Raw genomic sequence first — 12,470 nt, 5'->3', positions numbered from 1 at the left:
TCTTCCGAGCACCAAACGCCTCCTGTTGCATTCCTGAGCGAGAGAGGTGGCGTTCCCACTTCCCAGGTCCTGGGTGCCTCTGCAGGATCCAGTCGTGCTGAAGCTGTTAAACAGAGATCATGGTGATGGGTTGCGGTTTCCTCCGGGCACCAATGTGTGCCAGCAGACCCTGCTGAGCCTTGGCCACCACCTGGCCCCTGGGGCTCTGGGATGGGCTTTTTGGTGTTCACAGCGGGCAGGAGGCTGCAGGCGGGTTGAGCATCCCTTTTCTCATTCTTCCCATCCAGGAGCCGGGCAAGCAGAGCTGCTGTGCGAATGGGGTCAGCAAGGATCTGCTGTCCTGAGAAGGAGCCATCTCAGGTGGCTTTGTGCAGCTGCTTCTGCCATGGAGACCCCAAGGAGAGGTCACAGCTCTGCAGCATGATCAGACCAGAGAAGAAGGGTTTGGAAACCACTAGCTTACATTGAGTCTCTGCTTTAATACCATATCGTGCTTGGGGGTGTTGTGATACCTCCCTGGTGTGACTGCGTGGTGTTGGCCAGTACATATCTAAATCACCATGTGAAAGGGTGTTTCTCCCTTAAGTTCCTTAAGAACAGAACAGAACTGAAGTTTCTCTTACCATTAGGCTCTTGCTCATTGTATGCAGAACATTATGTGTCTGAGTCAGTCTGTAATTTCCTTCTCCTTTCAGGCTTGCAGGAAGCAAAGCACACTGCTGACATGCATTTTTAAAATACAAATAAGAAAGTTCAAGCACAACAGCAGTCACCAGTATAGCCCATGGAAACCAAGATGCACAGAATTAAATTGTATGATTATACTTCTTGGATGTAAAAGTCTCTTTGTTATGACAGCCTGCCAATAGGCCATATAGTTTATAACATATTAGCACATACAGCATTTAACTCTACTGTCGTCACATACCTGCTATCCCTTCAGATTTTTAAATGGCTGGCAGTATGACTAAAGAAGTTTACTCATTGCTCAAAGGGTGTATGTCTCTCCACATTTCTCACCTTGGCTACTTGAAGAATCCTTGCAATATCCCTTACACACCAAAGCATGATTATTTTTAACTTTATCGCTTAATGCTATTTGTTTTGCAGTAACACCAAGGAGCCCTGGTCATATAGCAGCTGCTAAGAAAACAAAGTAAAAAAAGTAGTCCCTGTGCACGCCTGATATTTTAGACTTATAACATCATGATACTACAGGGACAGTTTGCAGATGTTGAATTCGACGGGAAGGGGTCCCATCCCTTCCTTTCTCTCTATCCATATGCTTATTTCCAGAAGTTGGCTGCAATACTTGTCTTGTGACTGAGCCAGCCTGCTCAGCTGCTAGCCTAGCAAAAAAATGTTTCCCAAGTAGTTTGCAGACATTTTTTTTTAAATTAAGTCAACTTCCTGGCCTGTCAAAGCAGTAGCAGAGCTGACTCAGGATAGGTGGCAGGAGGGTGGGCTTAAGCAGGGGAGTTGGGCTTCCACTTCTTGGCTCTGTTGTGCTGCTGGGACCTGGAACTGTTCTGATCCAAGTCAGAAATTTGGTCTGCATACAGAGAAATCAAATGGAAGAATAATAGAAATTGCCAGATAATACCTGTTCATGAAGTGTTTGTAGCAGTGTTTAGGACTGCACAAGAATAGTTATTTTATTTCAGTCTGGGCCTAAGAGACTCTTCTTTTGTGAGTGAGTTTGGTGAAGAGTTGAATTAGACTTTAACGTGAAATAGAAGACTTAATGTTTCTTAAGATTCTTAGAGTGGTCAAGGAAGTGGCAAGATGTTACCAGAAGAAGCTAAATTCTTTCAGAATTAAAGGTCTTTGATTATTTAATATATTAACTAAAGGTAGCTAAGGTACTTGAGAATGAAAACTGTCAGGTAGTTAGAGCCCTGTGCTTCAGTATTTTTGAATATTTTCCCTTTTTACAGGAAATCTCAATTTCTGATTTTCAGTCGCATACGTGAATAATTTTGCATGTTCTGAATAATGATGATGATGATAATAATAATAATAATAATAATTTCTAACAGGCTCTAGTCTGAATGAAATGCATTCAGATTTATTCCTGAAACTTGCTGTAGGTATCAGGATGTGCTGTCCTGACCAGAGGTGCGTCTGGTGCAGTATTTGGGCACCAAGGATGGCTGGAGGTGAGGGTGAAGAGGGTACACAGCAGCATCCCGCTGCCACTCTTCCCTTCCAGACAGTGGGAAAGCTTGGAGGGAGAAATCAAAAACAGCTTTGCGAAGGTTTAAGAGGCTGGATGTCCTGCTGTGAAGGAGGTAAGGTGTTTTTTTTGTCTGGCAGTCAAACAAGGGGAGACTGTGGGGCTGAAGAGTGGTGTCAGTCAAAGATGGGAGAAAAATACTTTGTGATGAGTAAGACGAGATGTGCAGATAAACTATGAAGTAGCTTGACTATGGAGATTAGCTGATTTGAGACCATTAGAGGTCAGTGCAAGAGACCTCAGTGTGATGACTCTGTTGATAGTTCAGGTTATCCTTCTGATCATATTTTGACTGAGTTTCCAATAGGAACGACGAGAGGCTAGTCATGGGAAGAGAAAATGATATTGCATGAGCTAGGGGTTTCCCTGCCTGTCCCAGGGCAGGAATGTGATGAGCATGATCCATAAGAGTAAGGAGAAAGAAGAAGGTATACTAAAAGCAAAAATGCTGGAGGTTTTTTTGTGTCGTACTTGGCAGAGGTGTGTTCATTGTATTACAGAGAGGGCTGGCAGCTCCCTGCTAAGACAGCTGGTCAGGAGTTCCCAAAATGTCAGCCACCTTCTCAGAGAGAGAAGACAGATCTCTAGAGTGTTGACTCCTAAAATAATGTTGACTCCTAAAATAATGTTAATATGTGTTGTGAATTTCAAAGGCTTTGTGTTCTGATGCATGGACAAAATCCCAAGGAGCTAGTATATGCTCATTAAATATAGATATAGACATAAAATAGGAACAACAAAAAAAAAAAGAGCTTTGCTTTTCGAGGCAATCAGGTCCAACTGTCTCCATACAATAACATCTGATATGTGTTCTTCCCCTTTTGCTCAGCTTTCTGCAAATGTGTTTGTTATCTGCTCTGTGTGGTTTATATCATATGTCCTTATTCAAACAGATTTTTATTCTTTATTTTCCCTTTTTTTGGAGAGACCATTTCTGTTTATAAAAATGTGTTTGTTGGTCTTGCCCAAACACAAAACGTCTTCTCAGGTAACTGGTGTTACAGGTTATTGCTAAAGCACAACACGTTCCAAATTTAGGCTTCAGAAAATTGGTTGTGTTACCAATAATTTCCCCTTTGTTTTTGATGTTTGACTTCTGATACTGGGATGTGGTTTCCAGAAGTACTGACTACTTACAGCTGCAGGTGAAGTAGGTAAAAGCTATGTTTAGGGCATACAGTGTGCAGGTTAATGCTGTAAATGAAAAATCAGTTTATGGTGTCTTGGCTGTACACCCAGAATTAGTGAATGCCTTGAAGAATCGTGTCTTTCCATCTCAGTAGCTTATGTCTAGAATGATGATGATGATGTTACCCCTTTGTACTGCAGGATGTTTGAAGACAGGGAACTATATCTTTAGCTGTTTTCCAGTAAGAGATGCTCTATGTTCTCCCAAAACGTATATCCTAAAGAAAGATTAGGGGAAGAAGGTTTGTTGCCTTTTTTACTCAATAAAAATTAAAAACCAGGTTTGCTTTGGGAGGGACTCTAGTGTTTTATGTCATATCCAAGCCTATGTCAAGTCTCCCAACCGCTTGGGGGGTTGATCCAATTAAACACATTTTTGAAATGTGTTCTTGAATGAATCTTGCCAGGTCGTGGCATTTTGTTCTTCCTGGCTTGCTGATGTTTGGGTATTCTTTCCAACACCTCTCAGACCTCATCTGTTTTATCCCCTGGATGAAGCCCTGTTGCCATTAGTACATTGACAGAGCTCTGGCTTGTTATTTGTGGAAGAGACTGCTCTAACCTTTTCTTCCAAAAGCAGTTACCATGCTCAAGTACTTATTCCCCTTGCTGCTCAGATTAGTCTCTCCCTGATACTAGGGAACAGCAATAAAATATTTCCTCAGTACTTTGTTCTCCCTTGTAACCAGCCAGACTTCTTTCATCCATTTTATTAGCCTCTGTGTACCAGAAAACTGCATTAGTAACAGGTTTTTTACAACCCTTTCTCTTCAAACATACTCCCACTCCTTCTTTTGTGTTAGAGGTTTTTACAGGCGTTTTTTCCCCATGTGTTTTATTTCACTTATTTTGTTAGTGCAGTTACGGCCTGTTCTAAAGCATCACAATTATCAAGATGACATGGAAGTAATTTGGGAGTTATTTATAAAATGATCTAATAAGTACTGGATGATTAATTTGAGAATAATTTTAAGAATCAGTAGTGTTTTTAAAGAAGAGGGTCTTAGCGATAAAATAAATTTGATTGGTACTTTTGTGGAGGGAGTTGCCATTTGAGGCACTAACTTCATAAGACCATGCTCTTCCTCTCAGATTATGATCTTAGAGGTCTTTTCCAACCTAATCAATTCCATGATTCTACAAGCACCAAAGTGATGCTGTGGCAAGGCTGCAATAAGAGAGAGCAATAAACTCTGTAAAGTGCATTCTTGGGCAGACAAAGAAAAATAGAGAGCTCTAGAAATGTTTTTCCCTGTCATAAATCAAACATGATGAATAGTGTTGTGGTTTTTCCGATACTGGAAACAAAATCTGAACAGCACTGCTTGCGTTGGCAGTTCATTGTGGCTTCGTGCTGAACAAAATCCGTTTTGATAAGGGTCCTGTATCAATCCGATATCAAATAATGACCCTGGATATTTTCTTCTTGGGTCTCAGAGCTCCAGGAGACGGTCGCATTTCTGATTTCTTCTGGAGTAAAATGCTTCTAGACCTTTGGCCAGAGTGCAGTGATTGTTTAGTAGTAGTGAGCCCTGGACTGGCGTAGGGCTCGTGCTAACACATACATTTCAGATATTTGTCTAGATCTGAGAGCATGCCTGTCACCACACATTTCATGCTTTGGCTTAGTTCTACCTTCAGAAAGGGAAGAATTCTGAAATAAGGTGTATTTCACAGGAATGAGAATGTGAAATAAATAGTGAAATCAAATCCAAGTTTCGCTGTATATTTAAGGTCAAAATGAGATTTTAGACAATCCCATTGTCTGTTGTACCATTCCTGCCAGCTAAGAATGGGATTACTGCTGATTAAATTTTTCACAGCATTTCATTAGATGAAGAAATGAATAATTACTCATCTCTCTTCAAAGCTGGGCATCTACAACCAAGAAGGGAAGATCAACACAAAACAAGACTTGTTTTTTTGTGCTAAATGTTCAACTTTATAGCTAGGCAAATAGGCTACACGTAAGTCAATAGCACGGCAGCAGCTTTTTTCTTACTCTTTGATTTCTGTGACTATCACAAGATGAAGAAAACCATTAGCAGCTCTGCACAGCTCTGTGCAATGGTTTAATTGTGTGTGGAGCAGGACTGAGTATGCTGAATTAGTTCACAGAGAGCAGATAATAAATGAGGGAAGGGAGACTGACTCCCAACTGAATAGTTTATTGCTGTGGCCCATGTTTTTAATCCACAAGAATAGGAGATTGCTGGCTTTAGTTACACTTTCAGTAGATGAATTACACACTTGGTGGCGGCTCCCGTTTGACATGTAATAATTGATACTTCTCTGCTTACTTGCAAATGAGTGTAATAGCAGAGAGCTACCTGAAACAGAAGGCAAAAAGTCTGTCATCTTAGATAAACCTGACATGCATTCAATGCTGAGAAGCTTTTGCTGTATAACATTTTAGTGTATTCTTATTTTTCTCCTCATTTCCTGGATGCAAATTACTTGTGGACCTTTTAGCCCAGATCACGGGGTTCTGCAGCTGTTCCAGCTGTATGAGCTCAGAGCAAATCTCAGGCTCTGGGGCAAGCAGGAGCAATTTTAGGACAGCCTCTTGGCACTTCCCATGTCCCAGGGCTATCGGTGCTTGGTGTCAGATGTTGCCTCCTTGGGAAGAGGACAGTGGTGAGCAGGAGTCAGGCCTCCATGGCTGCAAAACGCACCAGTTATTCCAGCTTGTTCCTCATCCTTGAGTGGATCGTGGCAAGTATTTGTGCCCACGTCTGTGTGCTTACCTACACATGGCAGGTGAATGTTTTTGTAAATGCACTTTCTCACTGCTGAAGGCTTAGGTCCCATTCAAGACTCTTGCAAGGGGTATCAAATTCTTAGAAGCCCATTGTCTGACCTCTTTCTTTTGGAATATTTATTAGTGTACAACTGCTACAGACTTACTCAAAGTATCAGGAGTAGCAGCAGCAGTAGCTAACTATTACTGGTGTGCAGACTTACTGTTTTTAAGGCACCAGAGTAATTAGCTATTTTGATCCTTGGTTGATTGCAATTTATACTCAAATATAAACATCACTTAATGAACTTTGCAAAAAGTAAGGGCTCTACACCACTGTTATGTAGGGCAGCTCCATATCTACATGGTGATATTCTTCCTGCGTTAGCATAATTAAATTTCAAGTAACGTTGGCTAGAGACGGAGTTTGCTTTATTGCATCTCTCAAAAGAATGTGTGTCAGGCAGCATAAGAGAGTGGAAAAAGTCTGTCTGGAAGCAGGCGGCGTGCTGTGGCGTATTGCGTTTCGCTGACATGAGAGGAATGTGGCAGTGAGGTCTACGGTTGCCTGCTGCAGGCACTAGCACTCAGGCTGAAAAGCAGCTTGGGATGTGCCTTTTGCTTCATTAAGCAAAAGGCTTTATGCCTGTGGCATGAAGTGCTATAAAACACGATGGAAGTATTACAGTCTATGTTGTTAGACAGTATTGCAGTCTCAGACATCTAAAATCACAAGCCAGATATTCCAACAACAAAAAAACCTGTCTAGAAATTAGGGATATGGGGGTTTTAAACTCTTTATTTTATTTCTCAAGATTCATTTTGTTTTGACTGAGAGCTGAGATCTTCTCCAGACTTCAAGGCATTAAGAAAAACACCAAATTTCAAAAAACTTGCAAAAAAAAAGGTCATAAAAGTTTCTGAACAGTGAGTCAGGCATCTTCTGGAGAAGCTGTGTGATTGTATGAGCTTTGTCATTGTAAATAGGATCTAAAATCCAGGGATGCAAAATGCAGGTCAAGCTTCTGGCACGTGCAGTTTAGTTGAGGTTTGCTTACCTTTAGCAAATGTCACTAACTGTGCTGGCTCACGTTACTGAGCAGTTGGCCAAAACAAACCAAACCAAAAAAAAAACAGCCTAGAAAGCCTGTGTTGTGAGTGAGAGCCACGGTGAGACAGTTTGTAGACCTCGTTGCAGCCAGTTACCTGCAGCTGATCCGTACCTGGTGTAGCTTCTGCAGCCTCCCCAGGTTTGGGGTCAGTAGTGGGACTCCTGTTTGCAGGGACAAGCGTGTTGTGCTGAGGGATGCTTTAATTTCCTTGCGTTGACTGTGCCTGCCAAAGAAATGTCAGTGCCGAGCCCTTCCCTGTAAGGAAAGGTGTAAGGGGTGGTGATGGCTGAGTTTTTCTCCCCGCATTACTGAAGCGACAAGCTGTAGCTTGAGGATTTTGAACTGCTGCACTGTTAGCAAGCAAGGAGCGGGGAGCATTCATGTTTCTAGGCACTTTCACAGCACTGGAAAATCAATGTCAGGGCACAGGCAAGGGCATTTTTAGGATCCTTTGTTCGTTGTTCCTACTGGCCTGCACTTCAGTCTCAAAGGCAAACTACAAAGCTCTTTCCAACTAACTTGGAAAGACTGGGATCCAAGAATTCGAATAATGGTGTAGGATTTGTAAGGTTAATCTCGAGTTTGCTGGTTTGGGAAGCGGGTGCTCCTGTGCATAGGTCAGACAGTAGGTGAACTGTAAATCTGCTTCTGTTCTGTCTGCCTGTCTTGAGCTCAGCTTAGATCCTTTTCTGCTGTGCAACCTTAGAAGAAGCTACAATTCTTGAAATAACATTTCAGCACCGTAAATACTTCTCATTTGATGCCGTGACATTTGGTGTTGGCAGCTCAGCCTGTCCCTTCGGTGTGTGTGTGGCTGTCACCATGCAGCCAGTCCTCCTTTGCTGCACAGCTGGTTCAGATGAAAATCACCTTTCTCCCAGGAGTGCTCTAAGCAGCTGTTTAACACGGTGAGGCCTCAGGAACTCTATCATGCAAATACAAACTTGAGCTTAGGTCAACATTTAAAGCGTCGTTTTCATTGCTTTTTTTAAGAATCCTATTAGTTGTAGAGGAATGATAAATAATCAGGTGGTCTGGGACCAGATTGTTCTGGCTCAGGGAGTTGTTGTCACTGCTGATGAGGCTTTAGGTCTTGAAGGTATTAGGTGATGCACTTGTACTCTTGGATCAGGCAGTTCACTCGGTGGTTCGATGTAATTGAAGCCCACTGAAGTCTGCAGGAGACACCATTCCGTTCCTAAGGACGTTTCCTCCACCCCAGGTGGAAACATTTATAGTCAGAAGCGATGCCTTGAAATGTTTCACTGCTGTCGTATTGATAGGGAAAAAAATATACAGATATGAAGAGGTTGTGTGCATTAATTATTTATGCTGCAATCAAGAAAGTATAAAAATAATCAAAGGTGAAAATTGGGAAGGGTTGCAAAGGAAAGCACTGACTCTTTGAGTTTGAATAATGCAGACCCCACTCAAGCTTTCTCTGCGGAACATGATGTCTAATCCCAGCACCAATAAATACACATTTTTTTTCTCTAAAACAGATTTAAAAATCATGCAACACTTGAGAGAAGACTAATTGTACTCACTTAGCTTCAAGTGAATAATTAAACTGCAAGGAGTTATTATTTTTCTGGCTCCTCTGTAATGTTTCTTACTTATTAATTCTCAGATATTCAACTTTTAGACTTTTTAGCATCAATCGAGCTCTGCTTCTGTTGTCTGAAAATAAAATATGTGAAGGAAAAACTGCCACAGATTAAAATACATTGTATTATTATAGTATAAATATCATCATTGTAATTAAACCACTTGAAAATATGAACCATCAGTTTTTTTCTCTCAGGGACTCAGCCACCCATGGGATTTTTGTGCTTTGAAAAATCTCCCCGGAGATCCAGTGTGCTTTGCTTCTCCTGATTGTTCTTGAAATAAAATTAGCTTTTAGTCCTTTAAAATCAGTTGGCTTTATCTGCTGCTAAATACACACACAGTAAGTGCTGTGGGATCAAAGCAAAAACAAATTCCTCCTCCTACACTTGCAATTTTGATGAAATTTGCCGTTTGGCAAAAGTCAATAATCTGACTCCTACTGTATTTGGGATCATGGTGGATTAAGGGGGATCCCTCCAGCCTGAATCAGGAACCTGCAAGGTATCTTCAAATCAGAGGAAGGGTTCAATAGAAAAGAGACTGGAGAAGGATGGGAGAAGGCACCAGAGAAAGTGGGTGCTGAGTCCTAGGGCAGAAGTAAGGACACTGGCGTTGCTCCTTCCAGCCATTAGCCTGGCACCCTCTTAAAAGTCTCCTCTAAAAGAGATTCTGTCACCTAATGAGGATTTGGGCAGATATTTTTTCCTCTTTGGAATGTTTTCCTGATGGTTGACTCCTCCAGGTACCTTAACTTGCTGCCTTTTTGGGGAGAGTAGAGTGATGCTACACTGAGGAATACACTGAGGGGATGGGGAGGGGAAGTGCTCACGGGGTGGGAGGAAGGTGATGGAGATGAAGGGCCTGGATGGAGAGCCCTGGGAGGATTACGAGGAGAACAAAGTGTTACCCATCCAGGCTCCTTGTCATCGTGTTTATTGCTACTGATGGCTTGAAATTCCTGATATTTCTGAAATGTTTTAGACAGGTACTGAATAAGAGCAAAGTTTGGTATCTAAGCACTATGTCAGCGGTGGAGAAACTTCTCGGTCCCATCTGCAGAACTAAATAATATTAATACGTTGGCAGAAAGACGTGACCATAATGCCCTTTTCCTGTCTTTTCCTACCCTCACAGATGAACAGGAGCCAGCAGTCAGCAGTGATTCAGATATTTCACTGATTATGGCGATGGAGGTTGGACTGTCCGATGTGGAGCTTTCCACTGATCAAGACTGCGAAGAGGTGAAGTCTTGAAAAACAAACCAGAGATCCAACACTAAACTACAGGGGAGGATCACAGGGAGGGACCGAGTCAGCTTTCTAGGATTTGGACCAGTCATGCACATGCCTCCAGAGCACTGTCACTCCTGCACACTCCATTCTGAGATGGTCACGAAAAGCAATAGCAACAGTTGTGTCTGCCTGGATGCGGTTTCATCATCTTCATACGTTCATTTTGTTCACGTGGGAGATGAACGCTTCCAGTTTACCCACGGGCTTGAGAGCAGTCATGTAACTCTTCAGTGGCTCACAAATAAGCAACTGAAATGACAGCTTGAGTGTTTTTTACACTTGATCGATCGGGTTTTTGTTTCTTTTTTTTGAAGAGATGTATGTTTGTTATGTTTGTTCGTTTATAGTTTGTTATGGATGGGCACTGTGTTTTTGTTGACTGACCCCAGCTTTTTCAAGAGTTCAATCCAGAAATCCAAATTCCCGTTCACTGGTCACTTCATGATCTGCCTCCAGGATTTGTCATTGCCTTGTTGTTTCTGCATGAAGTACACGTGGCTTTGGAAGGGTGGTGCACCGGCACCTTGTATTAATGTGAACCCTGCTTTCCTTAATTAGGAGCCTTGGAAAAATATATTCTGAAAGCCTATATTTTTAAGAGAGCTCAGAATTAACAGCAGTTGCTGAGATTTGGGTTAAAACTGCTTTAAGTTGGCTTTTACTTAGAGTTCTGTTCTAGATGCGTACCGTTACAGTGTGAAGGAGAGAAAGAAAAGCTTAAAGCGTCACTCCATCCTTGTAGTCCTTTGCTATATTTTATGCTATTAGCAACTGTCAGTAAGTTAATGGCCTTTCTTCAAGTTCCAATTCAGTAGCTGGGAAAAATAAAGATCTAGGATTACATCTTGTCTTTTCTTAATTTCACAGACCAAAATCTGAGCAGTAGGCTAAAGGAGTGTCTGAGAGGTTTCCAGAGACTGCTTGTTAACAGCTGTGCTTTATGCAGATGACAAGAATATTCTCAGAAAGGGTCTGGAGTTGCTGGTATCAGTGTCAGAAATTGCTAGTGAAGCAGGAGGCAGCAGGTTGGAGCGTTTATTCCCTGGTTGGTTTGAGTTGGTTTGTTGGGTTTTATTTGTGCATTTCACTTTGTATATTTTGAGGCACTCTTTGCTGCTTCTTATCAAACACCCAGGTGGTTCCTTGCCCTCCAGAGTCCCTGTCGACACTGTTGCAAGCATAATGGAGTGCTTGCAGTTGGTATATAGATGTACCTACCAAAATGTTTGGGGTAGAGGGGAGGGAATTTAAAAATAAACAGAACTAACGTAAATCAAAGCACCTAAATAATAACGACCTGTGATGATTACTTAGTTCGTCCTGAGCTCTGCTTTCCAGGGAAAAGCTTATCCTTACTTGTTCAGCGCAATTTTGTTTTTCAGTCAAAATGCTTCACTGTGAAGAAGCATTTTTAGCTGACTGTTACACAAGAGTAAATGGTTTCTGTTGACAGTCAGATGATTTAAATCACATTACTGCCTCCTGAGTAAGTCCATAGAATCAACCAATTCATCTTACACTGAAATTTCATGGAGAGGTCAAACACTTTGACTTGATGGTGTCACGGCCACGTCTCAAAATGCAACTGTTAGGGTTCTTGCTGCATTAAATCTCCTTGTGGATTTACTCGTTAGATGTGGAGACCAACTTTGAGCCAAAATTGGGTATGTCAGATCTTATTCAGGAAGAAATGTATTTAGAACTATCTGTAAAATTTTGGCTGACTTTCTGCTGTAGTACAGGAAGAAGGAAAAATTATACTCCATGCTTTTTGGTCGTTAGAACTCGGTTCATTTTATAGCTTAATTTTTTTGATGTTTTTAGACCCTAAATTGCAGGGTAACTTTGAGGCAGAGGAGCACAGCCTAATCATCCTTCAAAACCATGATCTGGAAATGTACCGTTACATTTTTATAAGCCATAAGGACATCTCTTTAATTGAAAAGAGAGACGGGCAGCTGGAAATCTGCTTAGTTTAAAAAGAAAGTTAAGAGATCATTCCAGAGGGCACAGCTAGGTCAGTCTTGCCAATATTTGTGGTTCTGTAATTGTATTTTCTTCTTTCTTTTATGTCTTCTCTCTTCCTTGCTCACAGCGTCAGGGGAACTGATGCTGAAATTCACGCCTGCGTAAGAGAGTTTGCACAAGGTATGACAGCAGCTCCACTTAAGCTCTGGAAGTAATGCTGCAATGGGATTTAAGTGGTGCTTACACCAAATACTGGCCCTTCACACAGGGATGAAATTCATCTCAAATGACTGCAGGGGAAAGCGTGAAGCTGGTTCTAGAGA

General features: G+C 41.8%; 1 protein-coding gene across 1 annotated transcript in view; it reads left to right on the top strand.

Moving 5' to 3' along the window:
- RNF150 (ring finger protein 150) overlaps window positions 1–10,439 on the top strand; it is a 66,466-nt gene extending 56,027 nt beyond the window's left edge. The window contains exon 8 of the mRNA XM_009874827.1: window positions 10,022–10,439. Coding sequence (XP_009873129.1) covers window positions 10,022–10,140 — 119 coding nt within the window. The 3' untranslated portion in view covers window positions 10,141–10,439. The remainder of the gene's footprint in view (window positions 1–10,021) is intronic.
- Window positions 10,440–12,470: the final 2,031 nt, after the last annotated feature.

Source organism: Apaloderma vittatum, unplaced genomic scaffold, assembly GCF_000703405.1.
Source record: "Apaloderma vittatum isolate BGI_N311 unplaced genomic scaffold, ASM70340v1 scaffold20588, whole genome shotgun sequence".
Lineage (NCBI taxonomy): Eukaryota > Metazoa > Chordata > Aves > Trogoniformes > Trogonidae > Apaloderma > Apaloderma vittatum.
The sequence above is the reverse complement of the archived record's forward strand: the minus strand, read 5'-3'. Positions and strand labels throughout refer to the sequence as shown.